Source organism: Pelodiscus sinensis, chromosome 5 (genome assembly GCF_052426305.1).
Source record: "Pelodiscus sinensis isolate ZL-2025 chromosome 5, ASM5242630v1, whole genome shotgun sequence".
NCBI lineage: Eukaryota > Metazoa > Chordata > Testudines > Trionychidae > Pelodiscus > Pelodiscus sinensis.
The window spans coordinates 34157950-34181714 of NC_143056.1; the positions used below are offsets into that span (position 1 = coordinate 34157950).

Consider the following 23765-nt stretch of genomic DNA (forward strand, 5'->3'; position numbering starts at 1 on the left):
TACCAACACTTCCATTGCTTACTGGGCTCTGGGAAAATATTTAGGGGGTAAATGAGCGCTAAAGAACAGCACAGAAGACTGAGAGCCAGAAATGGTGGCTGTAAACAAATTTTATGAGACCACAAGAAACTTGTTCACATCCATGATCAGTGGTCACCAGGCTAACTAAAATCACGCCGGACCACGGATGTTGCTGGACCAGAGTGTGCCAAACTAGAGAGGCTCAACCTGTAGTGTGTTTGTACCTATTAAAGAATACTTCAGAGGCAAGAGCAGAATTGGATTGAAATGTTCTGGTGACACAAAGCTTTTCTTGATACTTGCCCTTAGAGTCTCTTGAGATGTAACACCAATTCCAGGGATCACTGCAAAATCAAATCCTGGGGTTACAGCAAGAGCTGCAGAGTTCATGTGAAGGAAGGTTACATTTCCAGTTACTGATACATCTTTATACAGGTTACTCTTCAGCTAGCACAAATGCAGACTAGAAATGATCTCAAGACACTATACAAAGTCTAATTCACCTTGGTGTGACTCCATTGAAGTCAATGGAGTTAAATTAGGGATGAGTTTGGCTCACTATGTGTAAGGATTTATTCACTAACCATTTAAATGAAAGGCAGGAGTTGATTAATAGCAATGACATAGAGCAGTTTGGGACAGAAGGAAAGACTATGGTTTCCAGTTGACACGATAGGGGGAAAGCGGCAGAATGAAATTATGAGAATTGGAATTTGACTAGAGCCCTAGGATTCAAGCTCAATTTTTCCTCTGGGCTCTTAAGAGAGCTTTGAGTGATTTGAGATCTTGGGTTTATATTTCATGTACAAGGAAGAACATCCAACAACACAGCTACCTTCTGAGACTTTATATCATCAGAAGTTTATCTCTTCATCTCTTTCCCATGAAAATACTGACCAAACCCCGCTGCTTAGCTTGTGAAGTCTAGTTGCCTCAAAGCAATGTGACATGTAGGTGAGAGGCAACCTTTTCCCACCTAAAATTCTGGTTTCTGTATTAAATATTTATCTGTAGACCTATTTTATTCCTTTTGTTTTACCATGCATTTTTCAGGTGTCATACATTTATGTGAGAGTCCTACTATTTCTTTCCATAATGCAGAAAGTAATTAGCTGGAAAGTAATTAAGTAGAAATTATGCAGTTCTTTTTTTATCTAGGTTTCATTTTCTGCCAGGAGTTGATTGACGAATAAGTTGCTATATTAAACAAACTTCACTACAGTGTTAATCTCAGAAGCTTAACATGCTTCAAAAGTTACGTCATGTCACTTTTTTTAGGTTTGTGTAATGTCTTGTGCTACTAATAGCAGACTTTTAGCAATGAGTAAAACATTCTATTTTAATCCGCAATGATATTCCAGAGTGCACCATCTCTGCTGAGCACTAATAGAGCCAGATGCTATCCCTGAAGCCAAAAGAAAGCTTGCATGTGAATGAGAAGGCAGGATTTGGCATGCAGTGTTTTATTTGGCTTTAATCTGTTTATTATGGACATTCAAATATAAACAATTTTGGGAGGAGCAGGGGAAAGGTTGTTTAACTGCATACAATTACACTTAATCACATTTAAGAATGGAGACGTTTCCTTATTTGTGGTCATAACTTAAATCTATTTTTATGCAGCGACATAAATGGCCTGCTTTTTAAAGAAACTGATTCACCTTCAAAAACCAGGATACTGGCTCAATATAGATTTAAGTGTCCATTTTGAGTCTGAAGGATTTAAAAATGTTGATACGCGTAGCCCAAATCTCAAGGTTATCCCCTCTTCTTTAAATTATAATTCATTTTCTTTTTCATGGTTTAGATAAAGAGTTACAGATCAAACAAAGTCAAAACATTTTCTGGGCATCATCACAAATACCCATTAGGTCAATTTTCATAAGTATTCATAGGATTTGAGGAGACAGACAGACCCAGAGTTTTGACAATAGGCTATATTGGTTCATTAATAGTGACCAAAATACTGTTTGATTTCAATGTCCAGCTTTGAATATTGCACTGATCACAGAGATTAGTGGCAGCCCCCTAGCTGTTACTCTAATTGCCAAGCCAGCTAAATGCATTAATACCTGGGCAGAAGGATTGTACCAGTAGTAAGAATAGGCTTATATACACAAGCTTACCACAATAGCAGGTGGAATCTGACAACTCTTGCCATATGCTTCCACTTTAATTAAGGTACGTGTCTACGTTATTGTAGTTATATTCCTGTAATTCATCTACCTTAGTTTGTTTAAGGTACTTATAAAGCAACGGTAAAAGATATTAGGGTAGCAAATTCTAGCAGTCATATATTAGGAAACGTCATAATTAAGCTTTAATTCAGCTTTGTGTGTGTGTGTGTGTACAGGCAGTCCCCGAGTTACGCGGATCCAACTTACGTCGGATCCGCAGTTACGAACGGGGATTTTCTCGCCCCGGAGGACTGGAGCGGCGGGACGCTTGGTCCCGCCGCCCGCCTCCTCCAGGGCGAGAAAAGCTGCTCCCCATCTCCCTGGTCTGCTGGGGGAGCCAGCAGACTAGGGAGACGGGAAGCAAAGCGGCGGAGGACCCGGGCTGGACCCGCGGCGCTTCCAGCTAATCTGGAAGCGCCGCGGGTCCGGCCCCGGGTCTTCCGCTGCTTTGTTCCGCGTCTCCCTGGTCTGCTGGGGGGGGACGCAGCTAGTGCCCCCCCCAGCAGACCAGGGAGACGTGGAGCAAAGCCCGGGGCCTGTGGTACAGCAGGTGGGGCGCTGTCGGTTGGTCCCGCAGCACCGCTCCTTGGCGCTACTGGACCAACCCGGCAGCACCCCAGCTGCTCTGCCCCAGGAGTCCTGATTCAGCCGCTGCTGATCAGTTTCAGCAGCGGCTGAATCAGGACGCCTGGGGCAGAGCAGCTGGGGTGCTGCTGGGTTGGTCCAGTAGCGCCGAGGAGCGGCCGCGCTACTGGACCAACCCAGCAGCACCCGAGCTGCTCTGCCCCAGGCGTCCCCAAGTCAGCCGCTGCTGAAACTGACCAGCGGCTGACTACAGGAAGCCCGAGGCAGAGTTGCTCTGCCCCGGGCTTCCTGGAATCAGCTGCTGATCAGTTTCAGCAGCAGCTGACTTGGGGATGCCTGGGGTTCTTAAGTTGAATCTGTATGTAAGTCGGAACTGGCGTCCAGATTCAGCCACTGTTGAAACTGATCAGTTTCAGCAGCGGCTGAATCTGGATGCCAGTTCCGACTTACATACAGATTCAACTTAAGAACAAACCTACAGTCCCTATCTTGTACGTAACCCGGGGACTGCCTGTATTGTCATATATTAGGAAACGTCATAATTAAGCTTTAATTTAGGTGTGTGTGTGTTATAGTGTATATTCCATGGGCTTATCTAGACATACAGTTACATGGCAAACTGGCTATGGCTTTACCCCACACTAGTCTGCAGCAGACTACCTGTCTTGGTGTACCTTACTGATGCGAGTTTCCATGAAAACCTGTGTTCATCTTCAAGATGCACACGGACATTTAGTCTACTCTAGGCTGGTGTGGGGCACTTTCACATCTCAGTTTGCTATGGTCTAGCTGTTTGTGTTGACAAGTCCTTTTAATTACATATTCACCTACAGTTATTTCACAGGAACCATGCCTCATTCAGTGCTTGATGGACATGAATAGCTCATTCAAAGGGCAGTGGTTCAGTACTTTTTATCCTCTTCATTCAGTGTATGTCTACACTACCCTCCTAGTTCGAACTAGGAGGGTAATGTAGGCATACCGCATTTGCAAATGAAGCCCGGGATTTGAATTTCCCGGGCTTCATTTGCATAAGCGGGGAGCCGCCATTTTTAAAACCCCGCTGGTTCGAACCTCCTCGTGAAATGAGGAGTAATGGTAGTTCGAACTAGGAAGCCTAGTTCGAACTACCTAGTTCGTGCCCCGTGTAGCCACGCTGCACGGGGTTCGAACCAGCAGGGTTTTAAAAATGGCGGTTCCCCGCTTATGCAAATGAAGCCCGGGAAATTCAAATCCCGGGCTTCATTTGCAAGTGCGATATGCCTACATTACCCTCCTAGTTCGAACTAGCGGGATAGTGTAGACATACCCTCAGTGTGAGGCCCTGTCCCTGTATGTTGTTTATTGCATACCATACAAACACTGCACTGAAACCAAAAGTATCTTCCTCAGTTTTTTAAGTTGCTTTTGTCATGGTACCCTAAGCCCAGATCCACAAAGACACTTAGCCATTATGATTCTAAACGTCCCTGACTTTTAGATCCGTAAAAAAAATCACAGAATAACACTGCAATCTGCAAAGCCTGAACTGGATGCCTGGGCACCATGTTCAGTGAATGTTGAGTGATATGCACTTTGTATGCACTTTGTATGCTGGCTTTGTGGATCACAGTACTATGTAGGGAGCCGACTAAAGCTAGCCAATGGGAGATGCTGGCCTTATGGGCATGGGCAAACCTCAATCCTCTCACAAAGGGTCTTGAATATAGGCTGCAAAGAGACATTTATCTCTGCTAGTGATCCAAGAATGGGGAAGATAGGTATTTATGCTCCTAAATTTCATGAGGGGCCAGGACAAAATGGTAGGACACCGACTTCCTTGGGAATCTTTAGCCTAGTCAGTGGATAGTGTACTCACTCAGGATGTGGGAGACCCTGGATTCAAGTCTTCCACCTCCTTTGAAGGTTAAAAAGGGTTTTGAACAGGGTTCAGTTACTTCTCAGGTGAGTGCCTTAACTCTGGTTCTCAGCCAAGGGCATGTGTAATCCTAGGGGATACATAGAGGTCTTTCGGGGTGTACATCAACTTATCTAGATATTAGATTGGTTTTACAGCAGACTACATAAAAAGCATGAACAACGTTAATGCAAACTAAAATTTAATAGACAATCGTTTGTTTATATTGGTCTGTGAACTATATGCTGAAATGTAATTTTATATTCCAATTGGTTTATTTTACAATTATATGGTAAAAGTGAGAAAGGAAGCAAATTTTCAGGAATAGTATACTGTTACACTTTTATATTTTTAATACCTGATTTTGTAAGTTTTTTAGTGAGGTGAAATTTGGTACACAAGACTGACAGTGGTCTGGAAAGGATGAAAGCCACTGCCATACCAAGTAGGCTATTGAGTTATTTAATTCTTCACTTGCCCAATTAATATTTAATTATTCAGTTAACTAACAACTTCAATCGGTGAAGCTGAGGGAGACCATATAAGACTATCCTAAAATCCAGTGGCTAGTAGGAATGTTAAAAAGCATTTATTTTGGTAAACATGTACCCAGTAAAATTTTCAGAGGCTACACATTTATATGCGGGGGAGGTAGCTCTGCAGGAGCTGGTGCACGGTGAGGCGACAGCACAGGAGGAGTGTGGACAGGTGGCTTAAAAGCTGGCTCCCCAATGTACTGGCTCCCACCAGTCCTCCCTTCCCCCCTTCCCACATTGCTGCCTCTTAAACAAGGAAGCAACGAAGGTAAGAGGGCCACTTGTAACCGTGAAGGTTAACCAATGAGCCCAGGCTCGTCAGTTAACTGTTTACACTGTCACATCCCTAGTGCCTAGAGCAATTGCCAGAGAGAGAACAGGACCCTGTTATAATGCTTCTGTCCATCAAGAAACTGGGGGTCTCCTACATCCTGGGTGAGGCCCCCATCTGTTAGCACAAACATCTTTGAAACGAGACAACACCCTTGATAAATGTTAAGCCCTTTCTCCAAAACATGAAGGCTCTAAAGCTTCTCAGTGAACAGTTTTATAAATTACTCAAATGTTGGCAAACTCATTTTTTTCCTATTCTCATTCTCAGAAATGGCTGATCCTTTAGTATGGTGGGAAACGGGGCGGGAAATCAACTTGAGGCAGACAACTGGCACAGGATGTTTCATACCAGGCAGTTACCTGCAAAGTTGAAAGCAACTGAAAATGCCATTATAAAGCAGTCTGTAGGTGTTCTTCCTGCACCACTTATAACTGAGCATATATAAGTCATGTGGGAAAATTCCTTACTGTCACTGATCCCAGTGCACAGCACTGATGCTTTACATTATAAAAAAATACTGATGGTTTGTCTGTCTGATTTTTGTCACAGAAAGCTAAGATAGGTCTTTTATATCTGTGTCCACGCTCAGTGAGGACTCAATTCTGAAATCTTTACCCATGGGAATAAAGGCTGCCAGATGAGACTAGGGATAAAAAGGGTTAACCAGTTATCCAGTATGCGGTTAACCAGCTGTCATACTGGGTTGGAGCAGCTCCTTGCCTGACATGGGTTGGAGACTGCTCCAGTCCAGCCGAGCCCTGTGCATGGCAGGTGGGAAGCTGCTCCCACTGGTAGACTGAACCTTGGGATGCTGGTTAAATGTAATGTTTAACCAATTAACTTTGTAACATTTAACCAGTTAACTTTTTAAACAGGATTTTACATCTCTAGATGAGACATTATTGATCACTTCTTTTATGGTGAAATTTAGATAATGAGTGTAATAAGTCTGATTCTGCATCATGAAGTTAATGCTGGTGTAATGAGCATTAGATAATGAGTGTAATGAGTCTGATTCTGCATCATGAAGTTAATGCTGGATCATGAAATGTGAACTTTTAGTACCAAGAATATTACTTCTGCGAATAGTCTTATTAAAATCAATGAGAATGTTCAGAATAATAAAAGCTGGTAGTATTTTAGGAATAGGGCTGTTTTATATTAGCAGTCAAACGTGTTTTTTCTGTTGGTTTTGTTATTTCATAATATTTAATATGACATGATATTACTGTTAAAATATTTCAGTGCTGCTGGCAGTTTGAATCTGAAAGACTATAGGAAGGGCCTTACCAATTTCATAGCTGTGAAAAATGTGTGTCATATCATGAAATTAGCCCTCCCTTGTGAAATCTGATCTCCCTTGCTGCTCCTAGCTACTATACTGGTCATTCAAGAGAAGGACAAGTAGCTTAACATTTCTTACAGGTGCTGTCCTATTGCATCCCGGGCCCCTGCTGGCTTTTGCTGCAGCTCAGCCAGCTCTTGGCAGAGCTGCATACCAGGCCACACCCACTTACTTTCATCTCTGAACAGGAACTGTCCTTCCCCTGCATGGTTGCTCTTGGTGGGGAGATCAAACCTACCTCCAGAGGCAGTGCCCTTACTTGGGTGCTGCAGCAGCACAAGAGTTGGGCTCTAGGTTTCTTTCCTTCTACCCTTCCCCCCAGGCCTGGCTGCACTCCAGATCCAGGTGCAGAGCTAAGGGCATCCTCCTGCTGTGGCTTCCTCTGGGCAGGGGGCTTTCACGCCTGGCAGCAGCAGCCTGGGCTCTGACCATCTTCCCCTCCTGTTGCAGCTCAGGGCTTCCTTACCTAGGGGCTTCTGCTCCAGAAAACTGAATCTAGGGCAGTCCAGGGAGCCATGTCGTATGGGGCTTGGGGCTTCTTCCTCAGCACAGCTCCTGCAGGGATTAAAGGAAATCTGGTAGGAGTTTCTGCCCTGGGGCTTCTTCCAGGGCTGGGGTACGCATTTTTCCTGGGGGAGTCCAAAATGGCCAGGGATGTCTGCCTTAATCTGTCCCTGGTATGAACTATAATCTAGGAGCCCCTGGCTGGGATGCTCCAAACAGTGTGGCAGGAGATCCTACCCACCTCCACCTCCACCTCCCAATACCTCCTCTAGCTGCCCTCAGAGTTGGGTTCTGAAGGTAGCACAGAAATGAAGATGGCAATTTTGGGGAGCCATCTACAACTTTACAACCAGACACGCATGGTTACAACAACATGAAATGTCTTGATGTAAACATCAGAAATCATGAAATTGATTAATTTAAAATCCTCTGCTCGTGAAATTGACAAGAATGGACTGTGAATTTGGAAGGGTTCTAGCTATGGGCTTATAAAGCCTAAATTGTGTTAATCCTGTATCTCTCAGATTTGGATATAGTGCCAGGTTCATGCTGTATGCACTTTATTTGTCTTTGCAATATTGCCTCAATTTGACTATTGAATCCCTTCACTCTTTTTCAGATTACTTATTTCAGTCTGTGGTATTACAATAAGCAGAACCAGCGTCGATGGGTGGATTTGGACAAGCCTCTGAAAAAGCAGCTGGATAAATATGCTTTGGAACCAACTGTCTATTTTGGAGTAGTGTTTTATGTGCCTACTGTTTCTCAGCTTCAGCAGGAGATTACCAGGTAGCTGCATGTGGCTTTAATTTTAGTTTTTAACATTCTAACATGTATGGCTCATCTTAAGGAAGACATAATTGCTTGATTTCCAACCTTTATGAAAATGCAGACTTAAGGCAGAAACTGTGTCCAAACAGTGGTGTTTATTATCCTTTTAGTGTACTTAGAATATATAATAATGAAGTTATTCTTAGGATGAATTTTCCCACTTATCTTATGAATCCACTGGAACCTAGTAAAGTTACTTACAGACATGCTTGTATAATCTACCTTTCAATTATTATGAAGCTTCCTTTCAGAGCAATACTTTGCTTCAGGAAACCAATCTAATACTTACCGCCTAAAGACCTGACAGAAGCAGGTTATCTGCATATATGGCTTATGAATGCCAGATAAGGCTATTTGTTTGATTATAGACTTATAGATTATAAAGATGGATACTAGGAAATTGGCATCAATTTCCACTTTTGTATTGCGAGTCAACTGATCACAGGCACAAGTGCTAGGAAGTCCTGTTAATTGCAAAGGAGAATCCAATTCAGCATGTTCACTGTTCAGCTCTTCATAAGGTGAATATCAATCTGGCTTCCCAATGTACCTTCATTATTATTATTTTATTGATTTTTTTTATAATCAGAAGAAATAAGAAAGTGTAAATGAATTAGGATAAGCTCTCTACAAATAAATATGAAGAAAAACTTGTTCTATAAAGCCAAATTCTAAATATCCAAATCAATGGGCCATGTGTACATAGCCTCAATAGGGAGGTAGGAATAGACAGATTTCTGATTCACCTTGTCACAGCTGCTCTTGTCCCACTTCTTTATGCTTTTCTTTTTAGGACTGATTGCGATTAATCACACTGTTAAACAATAATAGCCTACCTTTTATTTAAAAATTTGTGGATGTTTTGTGCATTTTCAGATATATTGATTTCAATCACAAAGTGTACAGTGCTCACTTTATTACAAATATTTTGTCAAAAACAAAAAAATAGTATTGTTCAATTATCCTACTATAAATACTGTAGTGCAATCTCTTTGTCATGAAAGATGAACTTACAAATATAGAATTACGTACAGAAATAACTGCACTCAAAATCAAAACAGTGTAAAACTTTTGGTCTACAATTCCACTCAGTCCTACTTATTGTTCAGCCAGTTGCTAAGACAGACAAGTTCGTTTACATTGACAGGAAATAATGCAGCCTGCTTCTTGTTTATAATGACATTTGAAAGTGAAAACAAATGTTTGCATGGCAGTTTTGTAACTGACTTTACAAGGAATTTACATGCCAGATACAAATGTCAAGTACAGGATTGGGCAAAATCAGGCTCAGGGGCTGGATCTTGCCCACCAAACATTTCTCTCCAGCCCACTCAGCTGCCCTCCCCCCATCTTGTTCTGTTCTGCAGCTAAGTTGTTCCCAAGATTCTCTTGCTAGCTGTGCATAGAGCAAGGGAGAAGAAGCAAAGATGCTTGCAAGATTTATTGGCTTCTGAAAAGATTTTTTGGCTATATTATATTGGAACAAAAATGGAAAAACTGATATGGATTTTTTATTTTTATTTTTAGATACCAGTATTATTTGCAGTTGAAGAAAGATATCTTGGAAGGAAACATTCCTTGCACATTAGAGCAAGCAGTTCATCTGGCTGGCTTAGCTGTTCAAGGTACACAAAGGAATTTCATTAAGTAAATTTTAGGAATGATGATGTGAGATGCATATTTTATATTAGTTACATGACACTTGCTGTTATGGTAGATACTTACATGGCTCTATGCCTGCTTTTTTTAATATAAAATACACAATATTTGCTTTGAATTTATCATGTAATGCACCTGCATTAGGATGCCTCAACACTTAGCTGGTCATTAATAACTTGATCCTCAAAAGTGTATTCATTTCAGTGAGACTTACCCAAAGCCACAGAGGGAGTCCAAGGCCCAGGAATTCCTGGCACTCAGTCATGTGCTTAGACTATTGGACTTCATCCTGTCTCAGCTGCTGCAATCTGCACCTGTTGGTTTCATAGCAGGAGCAGAGGATGCATTTTAATGAATAAGAATGTGTTTGTACACTCTATTCTTTTCTCAGTGGTCTCCCACGTCAACTCCCCCTATGCCTGGAATGTGCTTGCTGACCTAGTCCACAGGACTGTTACCCCACATTTAAATCTCTCCTGAAGACTTCCTTCTGCCATAAGGCCTACAAGAAATTATACATTTAATGCTGGCTACTGGTAGTTTTGAATCCTAAAGACTATAGGTAGGGCCCATATAATGTTGGCTAGTTGGGGGCAAGTAGGATAGGTTATACATAGGAACACCAGATATAATGGTTTACCTGACTTCCCCATGACCAGACTAATTATGTGTCTTCCATTCCCACAACCTTTGCCTGCATTTTGTCTTCCGATACAACTACTAATAGCTGTAATACCACCATCAGTGACATGGGACTTGGAGGCATGCATAGTACATGACATTATAGTTAATCTTTAAAAAAAAACCACCTTAATGTACATACTGTGTATGTCACATTTAAAGAAGAGAATCTGTTTTCTGGCTGTGTTTTCCAGTGAATTAGGGTGAAATAAAAATACATTTCTAGATATACAACAGTTTTTTGTAGTGCAGGCTGGGCCTTTAATATTCTTAATTATCTACAAAGTTCTTGCTTACTAATTTTCATGCTCTTTGGAGAGTATAAATGTCTCTCTGCTCAGCAAGATGTTTATGGGAATCTTTCTCAATATAATCCTCTTCTCAGATGGAAAATGTTTATCCTCTAACTTTTGCATTCTTCATTTAATCTGGCAGGGTTGTAAGAGAGAAATTGTAACACATTGAAAAACAACCACATAATAAGTAGAGTACTGCTAGATAACTAAGTAGACTTATAAGGTGGGTCGCTTTTAACTCAAGAATTGTCATTGTCCCAGCTGAGGAATACCATAGCAATTTGTAATTTTAATAGTGAGTTCCAAATGCTGGGTTTACTCATGAATTTTAACTGAATGACAAGTATTCCATAACCACCCTTAAAAGCCTGTTCAGAGCTTCGCTATCTTGATAGTTATTTTTTCCTAATATCTAACCTAAATCTCCCTTGCTGAAGATTAAGTCCATTACTTCTTGTCCTACCTTCAATGGATAAAAGAATAGTTGATCCCCATCCTCCGTATTAGGGATGTTACATTTCGTTTAATCACCTAATCTAAGTTAGTTCGAATTAGTGCTGTAGTGTAGACATACCCTAACTGTTCTGGGATTGCTTCAGATGGTTCCTTAAGGGTCCTAGGATGAATTTTACCAGGCTCTGCTGAGTTGAATACCTCAAACTTATCTAAATGGCTTTTGATCTGTGCTTTCCCTATTCTGGCTTTTGTTCCTTTCCCCTTGTTAATATTATGTTTAAGCTGTGATTAGATACTTCATACAGTTGCAGCAAAACAGACATTAAAAACCTTGGTCTTCTTGAGGTTCTGTATTTAGCTCACTTTATTTCTCTTAAAAACCATGAGCAGTCCTGCGACACCTTAGAGACTAATACATATATTAGGTCATGAGCTTTCGTGGAGAGAATTGACTTATTTCTCTTGTTCAACACATGGAACAAGACATAGAAGCAGTTCCCTAATCCCTTTGTGTTGCCACAACCTCTCCTAAGTCCCTGTGCTGAATACCCCCAGCATGGGGAAGCCTGCAGTGGGTGCAGAGCATGTACAACTGGCTTCTAGGCCTCACTCCCCACATTTCCAAGTATAGGAGTCATTGTAGGATGTGGAGGGAAAGTATCCACTGTGATTTAACAATCCCAGTCTGATGTACAGTCTCAGTGAGACCATACCCATTGGAGCAAGTCGGAGCAGCCCGTAGTCTGTTCTGTTCTACCTCAGAAGTGGGACTGCGAGTTGGGGAGCTGTGATCATCGCCCCGTCAGCTATTTCTCTACATACCACTGGTTCTCCTGCACTCAGTGTGTTGGTTTGGAACAACTGACAGCTCGTATCCTCAAGAAAAGAAGTTGTAAACCAGTACCAGGCCTACTTGAATCCTAGGGAGGGGAAGGAGGGAAAAGGGAGAGGAGATCCAAAGGCCATCTCCTCAATCAAAGGAAGGGGCCAGAGTACCCAGAATACAGCCGGATGCAAGGATAACAAATGAAAATAGGGGAACAAAAGTGGAGTTTTTGAAGTATTGAGATCAAAAGTATTAGTATATGAACTGTCTTGTGGGACCAGTCAGAGGAGGAACACAGACTAAGTAGAGTATTTTAGGAGAAAGAGGAAAGAAATAAAGAATCAATGCATCTCAGTCTCACCACACGGAGCATCCCCACCTTTCCGGTATGACACAGCATTTCAGCAATTCTTCCTTGTTCTCCTCCTTGCTGTCTCATTGGTCTGGTGCAGTGGTTAGAACCCTGCACATCTGCAGTTAACCATTTTAGATCCACAGAGATCTGCGTCTGTGGATACATATCTTTGTTTATAATTTCTGAACTGCGGAATGGATGTGGATTCAGTTTTTTTACCTGTGCAGGGCTCTACATGATGCATGCGTTCTCAGATGGTCCGGCTGCAGTTTCAGGGGGTCCACCCATGGGGCTGAAGCCCACAGCCCCATGTGTCTGAGGACCCCTTGAAACCTGCTCTCAGTTCCCCAGGGGGCCACAGATGTCCTGTTGAGAACCACTGCTGTAGAAGGTGCAGATGAAGATACAGATCCATATAGAAGGTACCTGCAGATCAGCTCTAAATATGGTGACTTGGGTCTTACCCAGGTCTCCCTATAGTTCCCCCTCTTCCAGAGTATCAGTGCCTCAAACAAATAATGTCCAACAACCTAGTGGCAATCAACACAATATCTTCCATCCCTCCTGAAAATCTTCATCTTCAGGGCAAAGCCCTCTTCAGCCATGCAGGACTTCCCCCTGAAAATCCTCAGCAGTACTCAGAAACCACACAAGAATACAAACTAGAGCAACTTCTAGTTAATTTAATTAAAGGTAATTTTATCAGGTAATTTAATTACACATAATCTTTACATTGCACAGTAGAGTCTAGTTTTCCAGGACATTGCAGGGTTTAAAGATGCTTGTATATTCTAGTGAAGATAAATAGTGGGGGGAAAAAACAAAAAGTTGTTTTAGATTTCTGCAGTAGGTTTTTAGTGCATCCTACGTTCCCCTAGTTCTCTTTCCTGCAAATCACCAACCTCCAGGACTGCCTTCCTGTAATCTTACTCCCTTTTCAAGTCTTCCCTGCCCTCTCATGCACTTATTCCACTCTTGTAGCTTCCCCACAATTCTCCCTTCCTTGAGCTTTTGTCAGACCCTTCCCATAGGGCAGGAACTCCAGATCTCCACTCTCATCGTTCTTCTCCCAGCTGAGCTCCTCAGTGAGCCTGATAGATCCTTCAGGTATAACAAGTCAGTGCTAATTAAAGCTCTCAGGCCATGTTTACCTTACAAAAAATTAAGTTGACCTAACTTGTATAGATACAACTGTCATGTAATTACATTGTGTGTGTGTGTGTGTGTGTCAGGGCTTTGTGTCAGTAGTGCGGGTCCTATCAGCATGTGTCTATTGTAGTCAGTGTGGGGCATTGTGGGAAGGCTCTAAAAAGCCAATAACGGCTGACATAAGCAATGCAGCGTTACTGATACTGTGTTAACCTAACTACATAGACCCCTTGACTTTACACTGCTCATGAAAGTGAGTTATTAAGTTGCCTTAGCAGTGCAGTTGCATTGGCAGGAGTGAAATGTAAATGTAAGCTTTTATAGTGAAATGTAAACTTTTATAGTTTGGTGCATGTAAGATGCCTTGTGTTGACCTAATTGTGTAGTACAGGTAGTCCCCGGGTTACGTACAAGATAGGGACTGTAGGTTTGTTCTTAAGTTGAATCTGTATGTAAGTCGGAACTGGCATCCAGATTCAGCCGCTGCTGAAACTGATCAGTTTCAACAGCGGCTGAATCTGGACGCCAGTTCCGACTTACATACAGATTCAACTTAAGAACCCCAGGCGTCCCCAAGTCAGCTGCTGCTGAAACTGATCAGCAGCTGATTCCAGGAAGCCCGGGGCAGAGCAACTCTGCCTCGGACTTCCTGTAGTCAGCCGCTGGTCAGTTTCAGCAGCGGCTGACTTGGGGACGCCTGGGGCAGAGCAGCTCGGGTGCTGCTGGGTTGGTCCAGTAGCGCGGCCGCTCCTCGGCGCTACTGGACCAACCCAGCAGCACCCCAGCTGCTCTGCCCCAGGCGTCCTGATTCAGCCACTGCTGAAACTGATCAGCAGCAGCTGAATCAGGACTCCTGGGGCAGAGCAGCTCGGGTGATGCCGGGTTGGTCCAGTAGTGCCAAGGAGCGGTGCTGCTGGACCAACCAACAGCGCCCCACCTGCTCTACCACAGGCCCCGGGCTTTGTTCCACGTCTCCCTGGTCTGCTGGGGGGGGGCACTAGCTGCGTCCCCCCCCAGCAGACCAGGGAGACGCTGAGCAAAGCGGCGGAGGACCCGGGCCAGACCCGCGGCGCTTCCAGATCAGCGCCGCGGGTCCGGCCCAGATCCTCCGCCGCTTTGCTCCGCGTCTCCCTGGTCTGCTGGCTCCCCCAGCAGACCAGTGAGACGGGGAGCAGCTTTTCTCGCCCCGGAGGAGGCGGGCGGCGGGACCAGGCGTCCCGCCGCTCCAGTCCTCTGGGGTGAGAAAATCCCCGTTCGTAACGCGGATCCGACATAAGACACTAAGCCTCTACCTCTATTTAGCCCCTTTTCAGTTGGGGTGCCATTTATACACTCATCACAAGATGATTTGTTTAACTTTATACTTTGCAAAGTTTACTGACTATTGTACAGTGTCATTCACTACTTTCAAATGATAGACTTCATCGTTATGGAGTTATGCTATACAGAGCTCATCCATCACACTGTACTAAATCCTTTCATCATCACAAGTACTTGACTCCTACCTGTTGTTTAATTTCCTTAGCTGACTTTGGAGACTACGATCAGTATGAATCTCAGGAATTTCTACAAAGATTTGCCTTGTTTCCTGTGGTAAGTTCTTTCTTTAGCTGCTTTTCTGACATTACTGAAAGAAAATGTCTGATTTGGAAACTCCTTCTGTCAGACACAGAAGTGAGCAAATGCTATATTGACAAATCTCTTGATCAGAGAAAGGTATCAGCAAACGGATACATGCTTATGTTAAGGCTGAGAGCTACTACTACTTTGTCATTTACTGCTGCCAGACCAATCAAAGCATAAATATAAGGTGCAGATGTTCTGCAAGTATAAATTTAATTAAAGGTAATTTTATCAGATAATTGAATTACACACAATCTTTAAATTGCACAGTAGAGTCTAGTTTTCCAGGGCATTGCTGGGTTTAAAGATGTTTGTATATTCTAGTAAAGATAAATGGTGGAGGAAAAAACAAAAAGTATGTTGTTTTAGATTTCTGCAGTAATCTGTTCCCAGCTTGCTAGCCACAGTCTCATCTGGAAGTCAGGATCCAGTTGAGTGAAGGAACTGAATATTTTATCATTTAGAATTCCTTCTACTAGTTCATTAACTAAATGCTGCTCTTTAAGGGTTGGTTACAAGAGGAAAAAGTACTGGAGGAAGCAACACAGAAAGTGGCCTTGCTGCATCAAAAATACAGGTAAGAGTTCATAAATGCAGAAATTGTGAAGCAGTCACTTCAGATCTAAGAGCATGTCTATACTACAAAATTAAGTCAATTTAAGTTAGATTGACCTACAGCCATCACAGTAATTAAAATCGGCTCTGTATGTCCATAGCGTATGCTCCTTCTCTTAGCAGTGCGAATCCTCACTTAGGGATATTAAAATGTACGGTGTCAAGTATCAGAGGGGTAGCCGTGTTAGTCTGAATCTGCAAAAGCGACGAGGAGTCCTGTGGCACCTTACAGACTAACTGAAGTGTAGGAGCATAAGCTTTCGTGGGCAAAGACCCACTTCGTCAGATGCATGTCCACATGCATCTGACGAAGTGGGTCTTTGCCCACGAAAACTTATGCTCCTACACTTCAGTTAGTCTATAAGGTGCCACAGGACTCCTCGTCGCTTTTATTAAAATGTACGTAATTAAATCACTGTTTCACCGCTGAAAATTACAGTGGTAACACAGGTGCATGCAGGGTGGCAGTCGGCTCCCCGGGAGCTGGTGTGTGCAGAGAGCCAGCTTTTAATTCCTCTCCCCCCACATGCTTCTACTTGTCACCCTGCACTGTTGCCTTTAATACAGAGACAGCAATGCAGGGCAGTAGGCAGCTCCCTGGGAGCCAATGTTCGCTTGCAGCCAGCTTTTGAGCCAGCTCCCAGCATGTATCAGGATCCTGCACATAACCATGAACATTAACCAATGAGCCTAGGCTTACTGGTTAACCGTGTACATGGTTACACTTTCACATCCCTAATCCTCACCAAGAGCACTTGCACAGACTGAAGTGTGGCATTGTTGGTCACTAACAGCTGGATCCCCACAGCCCCAGGGCTGACAGCTGGAGCACTGATTAGGCATCAGCTAGAGTATTGTGTCCATTTCTAGGTGCCCCATTTCAGAAATGATGTGGACAAACTGGAGAGAGTTCAGAGAAGAGCAGCAAAAATTTAAAGGTCTAGAAAATAAGATCTATGAGGGAAGATTGAAAAATTAGGTTTTGGTAGTCTGGAGAAGAGAAGACATGGAGTAGGGGACATGATAGCAGTTTTAAAGTACTTAAAAGGCTGTTACAAATCAGTGGAAGAAAAATGTTCTTGTTAACCTCTGAAGATAGGAAAAGACACAATGGGCTTAAATTGTAGTAGGAGCAGTTTAGGTTGGATAGCAGGAAAAATTTCCTAACTGGCAAGGTGGCTAAGCTCCCAGCCTGTCAGCTACCCCCGGCCAGAACAGTTGCATAATCTGGTCTGGGAGTCCTGGCAGGCTGGGGGAGGAGAGGCTGTCCATTTCTGCCCTCATCCCACGCTGTCTCCCAACAGATGTGGCCTCAAGGTTTAGTGGGTGGGGGGGAACTGGTGCAGGGCAGCAGCAGCAGTTGGGCCTCCCCCCACACACTTCCCACAATGCTGGGAGCTGTGGGGAAGCAGAACGACTGTGTCTGCCTAGTAGCTGCGAAGAGTGCAAAGAGGTCAAATTTCTGCTGCCATCCCATGCCAGGTACCCCTTGGTAATCTCCGAGGCCTCATGCCTTGGGGATGGGGTGCCATGGGAGAGAGGAGGTGAGACAGTGGTGGGAAATGTCAGGATTTGGAGGAAAGGAACTGACAGCCCCCTCAACACACACACATCTCAGCGGGACTTCCAGGCCAGATTGTTTTACTGCTCCCACTGGGGATGTCCCACAGGCTGGGAGTTTGAGACCCCTGGTCATTATTGTAGGATGCTGTCTCTCTCCAATTTCAGGAATACAGGTCTCCAAATCACTAAAACTATAGGTGCCACTAATAGGGAAGGAATAATTAGGAACAGCTACTGCTCACCTGCCAGAAGCGTTTCCGCCAAGTCAGAACTGAGGCAGAGCTGGGGATGAGTAGTGTGGGGAGAAAATTGTTCTCTCAGGGCTATGCTGTAAATTTTAAACTTCTGTGAATTTGTGTGGATATTGACAACTAGAGTAAAGCCATTTTGAAATAGTACAATGTACTTTGTAACATTGTTGCTTATCAGAGACGAAAATAAATATTGTGGCTGCATTGTTAAGGTTTTCATGAAGTCTTATCATTTAACCTCTTGCTTTAGTTTAATGGAAATTGTGGCCACAATTATTGTTGTGTGTTAAGAACTATAACTGTACTAGGAAATCTAAAGGTAATCTTTGTTGCAATATGTTTACAGTCTAAGTCACAGAGAATAAGACATGGTGCACTGGGAGGACCAGTGTCAGATGAGAGATTCCTTGTGGTGTTTTCCTGATCTCTTTTCTTTTTCTCTAGTTAAAATAATATTGGGCTGGAGATAGTTTGATGTGGCTCGGTGTTGCGGGTTTATTTTAAGCAGAGTGGAAGCAGTGAGTCTTTAGACAGAATTTGAATGAGGAGGGGCTGAGGATTGATATCAGGATTGAGGGCTTGTTCTGTACAGAACAGAAAGAAGAATGTAGCTGGGAGTGGGGGAAGTGCAGGAACTGAGGTCAATGTGACTGTAGGAGAACAGAGGAATGAGAAAGGATGTAGTAAGAAATGTTTCTGTGTACTGTACCGTGCTGCACATGCTGTTTGTGCTAAAGAAATACATAATCTGAGATGCAGACTGGAATGGAATTGTGAGTTTCAAGCTTGGGCAGCATGCTTCAGAGTAACACATGTAGGAGTGTCCCCAGTTGGTACAAATTTAGAAGCTGATTACTAGATCAAAAGTTACTGTTGTGTTTATTTGTAGAGGCCTTACACCTCCTGATGCAGAAATGTTGTATATGCAAGAGGTAGAGAGAATGGAGGGCTATGGTGAAGAGAGCTACCCTGCAAAGGTAAGGAGGGCTTTAATGCTCTGCTGTGTGTAGGCATCTTCATATCTTTCTTCCATTTCAAATAAAAACAAGAAAATCCAATGTATAAGATAGGGATGTAAAATCCCAATTAAAAAGTTAACTGGTTAAACTTTGTTTACCTTAGTAAGCATACCCCTGAGTCACCTGAATCACCCCATTGACATCACTGGGATTACTCTGGTGCATAAGGACTGCTGTATCAAGTCCTGTGTTTGTGCTACATGGCAAGGAGAGGTCATCATATAAAACAAAAGATTAAGATTTGCATTGCCCATGTAAGAACCCTTCTGTGACATCACTGAAGTGAATAGTTGCTGCTACTATAACGTTAACTCACAATGTTTCTTTCTTCTGATTTCTGGTTACTGCTTCTAGGACAGCCAGGGAAGTGACATATTCATTGGGGCATGTCTTGATGGAATCTTTGTAAAACACAAAAATGGCCAGCCTCCTGTTATATTTCGGTGAGTATTGTTCCCTGTCAGAAGAATGCAGATGAAATACTTTGGAAATTAACATTATATGTACAGTCCCAGTTGCTTTCATAGGCTACGTCTAGACTGGCCACAAATTCCGGAAAAGGGATGCAAATCAGGTAAGTCAGCATAGGGAAATCCGCGGGGGATTTAAATATCCCCCGCAGATTTAAATATACATGTCCGCCGCTTTTTTTCCGGCTTGGGGAAAAGCCGGAAAAAAAGCGTCTAGACTGGCGCGATCCTCCGGAATAAAGCCCTTTTCCGGAGGATCCCTTATTCCTATCTTCAGCTTGCCCCCCCCCCCCCCCCCCCCCAAGATTCTGGTGTGTGAGGGGAATGTGGAGAATGTCTTTTTTCTCAGTTGGGGGCCATCTCAGTGAGGGGTTGTTGTTGTTGATGTTGTTGCTGTTTTGTTTTTTTCTTCTCGTGTGTGGCCCCTGACTGATTTTTCTGTGGATCAGCGGCCCCTGACCCCAGAAAAGGTTCCCCAGCCCTGTTGTAGATCATTTGCTGCTTACAATTAGGCTGTAACTGATAGTGAAGTATGCAATCTTCTTGGACATTCTGACAGTTAGTTAAACATTTGTTAAATATTTTACCATGTTAAGCATGACATTGAGACATACCTATCTGAAGGCCAATTCCAGTAGTCCAGATTTCACCTGTAGATGCAAGCATGAGTCTCAGTGACATGAATAAGGTCTTCATGTGTGCATCCCTGGGCAGAATTTGGCCTACCAAGTGAATGTCATGTAGCAACATATGTAGAAGGCTATTTTCAAGGACATTGGTAGCTTGTAGTTATCACTGAGGCCAGATAGACATTGATCAGATAAAATCCACTGTGAACAAATTAAGTTGTTCACTGAACTGGGGACCAAATATTGGAACCTCTCTGCAACTCCATAGTAAGTGGGCCATGTACAGTAACTCTCTATGGGGCCTTAGTTCTGAACACTGTTACCCGTCTTCTCACTCATTTTAACCAGGTCTTAATAGCTCTGAGCATTTTTAAGCATTGCTAAACATAGTTTTACTTGTACAAGGAAGGCTACGTCTACATTGGCCCCTACTTCGAAGTAGGAATAAGAGATCCTCTGGAAAAGGGCTTTTTTCCGGAGGATCGGGGCCAGTGTAGACGCTCTTTTCCGGCTTTTAGAAAAGCCGGAAAAAAGCGGCGGACATTTTTATTTAAATGCCGCGGGGGATATTTAAATCCCCCGCGGATTTCCCTATTACGACCTTTAAAATTAGCATGCCCCTTTCGGAAAAGGGGCCACCAATGTAGACATAGCCGGAGTGATTAACTTTCGAGCAGTCAGGCCATGCTAGTAGCTAGTTTCCTGTCTTAAATGTATTAAAACATGTTAATCCATTATACACATTTACACATCCTCTAAAGAACTACAGTTACATCCCCATTTTCCTTTTAAGAATAATGAGAATGAAGTTCTAGGAGTGTTGAAATAAGTTATACATAACTGTATACGTAAACTATTAATCACTGTTGCAGAGTTTGCTATAATTGACTCAGATTGTACATGGGTGAGTTAGCAATTATTCCTCATCCCGAAGATAGGTTTTGTTTTTCATTGATACTTTCTGCTCTATGAAAATTCAGAGCTTACTTGTAGTGTCTTCTTGCTTTGTCCATAGGTGGCATGACATTGCTAACATGTCCCACAACAAGTCTTTTTTTGCATTAGAACTTTCAAATAAAGAAGAGACCATCCAGTTCCAAACTGTAAGTGAGTGAGTTTTTATTTCTCTCTATCTCAAGCTATACAGGTTGAAACTCCCTTAATTGGGATGTGGCAAGACCAGAGAGTCCCCGTGGAGGGCCAGTGGCAGGGATCCCTATGGGGCCAACAGAGCAGCGGGCTGCCTTCAGTGAGCTGACAGAGGGGCCACCCAGCGTTTGGCAGCTGATCTGCTTAGCAGAGTTAGGAGACATGCGCATGGCTGCCCAGTGGGATCCATGGCACACAGCTTCCTGGTGGGTCCCAGAGCCCCGGTTCAGCGCATGCGGTTGCCCTGTGGGTCCTGGATCCCCAGCACAGTGCGTGTAGCTGTCCGGTGGGACCTGGAACCCACTGTGTGGCACGTGTTGCTGCCCTATAGGTGCTGGAGCCAGGGCAGCGATGGCTGCTCAGTGGGGTTGGCAGGGCAGTGGGCCAGCAGGAGGTGAGGAGCCGGCGGTGAGGCCAGCGAACTGGGTGGGGGCCAGCATCAGGGGGTCCAGAAATGACCTCCCCTGACCTGGCAAAATCCCTCATCCAGGACCAATCAGGTCCCAAGGGTACCAGACTGGGGAACTCCAACCTGTATAAGTAAACTACAAAATAAAACAATCCCCCAAACTATATTTTTGTCCAAAATGTTAATTTTTTCAACTTTATAGTTATGTGGAGATTTTTTAGTTGCTGTTAAAACACTTGTATTATGAGGGTGACACAGATCTAACATTTTTAAATTCTATGGCTGCTTCAGCCATTTGTATACAAAAGAAAAAAGGCATTAAGAAATTTTGTCTTCCACAAGTACAGCAAAAGTGCTGAGCACTCTGATGTGACCCAGCAAAGTGTTTAAGCGTGTGTTTAAATGAAGACTTTTTAAATCAATGGGACTATTCACATGCTTAAGGATAAGTCCATGTTGAAGTGCTTTGCTGAGTCAGGGCCTGAGCGCTCAGTGTCTTGCAGAATTGAGTCTTTAAAGTATTTGTCTATTTCCTTCTTCGAGGCTATAATTTTTGTAATAGTCTTAAAGCGGGAGTGGAGAATCTCTGTGCAGCAAGCGGTTTGTCAGGCTTAGCCGCAAGTGGGCTGCCAGATAGTGTGTTTACCTGAGCATCTTCAGCCACAACTACTCAAGGCTCCTAGTGGCTGTAGTTCACTGTTCTCAGCCAATGGAAGCTGCAGGAAGTGGTGACCCAGCCTCCACCGCTTCCTACAGCTCCCACTGGCTGTGAACAACGAACCATGACCCTGGAAGCTGCAAGCCATGTCTTCAGCTGCTCAGGTAAACAAACTGTCTGGCGGCCCGCTGACCCTGATGGAGTGCTTGCTGCCAGTGCGCCAGAGGTTCACCACCATCTTAAAGTGTGATATGCATAGTACGTATAGTTATTCAATGTACTGAGTCATAAGATTGTCTTCAGTAGAAGGCTGCCGTTTTCAACTTGTTTTAGTCTAATGAAGTGTTCATGTTTTAAGCAGATGGATTAATCCTGCAAATTCTATGGGTCCTAAAAAACTTTCATATAGAAGCTGCTACATCAAAATGAATTGAATCAAATCTTGTTCCGATGTAAGTCAATGGTTAAACTTTCACTGACTTCCATGGGGCCAAGAGTTCGGCTTGTATATTTTAGCCTGTGTATTTTTGTTGTATATCTATATATTTTGTTTGACAGGAGGACATGGAAACAGCAAAATATGTGTGGCGGATGTGTGTGGCCAGACACAAATTTTACAGACTAAATAAATGTAGCCTGTAAGTAGAATAGCTTTTTGTGGGGGGAGGGGGGGAAGAGATCTCTGTTCCCATAACAAACTTAAATGTTGTGTAACATCTGTTATTTACTACTTTTTTAGAACCATGTTTCTCAACCAGTGGTACAAGTACCTTTAGGGGTACTCGAGAGAAGTCTGTGGGGTACGTCAACACAACTGAAATTTGGAGAAAACTGAATTTTTGTTTTAAGTTTTACAGTGCTTTATTATTTCTGTACTTTTTACACCCAAAATTGCATTGCCTGCCTGGCTACAATTAAGTTGTTTAAACAAATGTTGCAATGGTCGAAAAAAATTTTGTGTCTGAAAACTGTAGGTACTGGGGGTACTTTTTTTTTTTTTTTTTTTTGGAAAAAGAGGTACTTTATTTTAAAAGGTTGAGAAACACTGTTTTAGAATATACTAATTAGTGACACTGTTTGTTCCTGATGCTTTTAATCACATACTTATTCTCAATGCCAAAGTTAAGAATATAATTCTCTTCTTCTAATAACTGAATCTCAATTCTGTAAGTGTATTTACTTGGGCCATTAATGTGAAGGTGTTTGTGAAATACTGAAATCTGAGACTCTAAATGGGCTTTTGACTGAACTTGTAATAGGACACGGTAGTTAGTTATTTCCAAGAAGCAGGGGAGTGAATGTAGTCTTCTTAGAAGATGCTAGATTGGCAGTCTTATAGTATGAGGCCCTTTAGATATCCACAGAATCCTTGTAGTTCAGTAATCATAAGAGCAGAACAAATTAAATACAAGTGAAAAGATTAAATGTAATGGACCAGTCTCCACACTGCAAATCAATTTTTTCACCTTTTTTAATTCTGTCATGTTATTCTTGATTTACATTAATGCGAGACAGATAATTGAGCCCACTAGTCATTTAATTCAATTTCTTTGGCATAGTCCAGCAATAAATGACTACTTGTGGGTCTATTGAAGTTAAAGGAGAGATGATGGTAAATATCCACATCACAACCCCCTCCCCCACGAGGCACTAATACTGACACCTTTCTTATCACTCTCAAAATAGTTGAAGAATTGGCTCGGAATAGAGACCAAACTAGCCTCTCA

At 43.0% G+C, this 23765-nt stretch overlaps 1 protein-coding gene across 2 annotated transcripts in view; it reads left to right on the forward strand.

Moving 5' to 3' along the window:
• The window catches only part of PTPN21 (protein tyrosine phosphatase non-receptor type 21), a 69926-nt gene that overhangs the window by 17939 nt on the left and 28222 nt on the right, over positions 1-23765 (forward strand). For both annotated transcript variants that reach the window (XM_075926744.2, XM_075926745.2), the window contains exons 3-10: positions 8019-8188; positions 9758-9855; positions 15178-15245; positions 15782-15852; positions 18594-18681; positions 19078-19166; positions 20838-20925; positions 22597-22676. In XM_075926744.2, coding sequence (XP_075782859.1) covers positions 8019-8188; positions 9758-9855; positions 15178-15245; positions 15782-15852; positions 18594-18681; positions 19078-19166; positions 20838-20925; positions 22597-22676 — 752 coding nt within the window. The remainder of the gene's footprint in view (positions 1-8018; positions 8189-9757; positions 9856-15177; positions 15246-15781; positions 15853-18593; positions 18682-19077; positions 19167-20837; positions 20926-22596; positions 22677-23765) is intronic.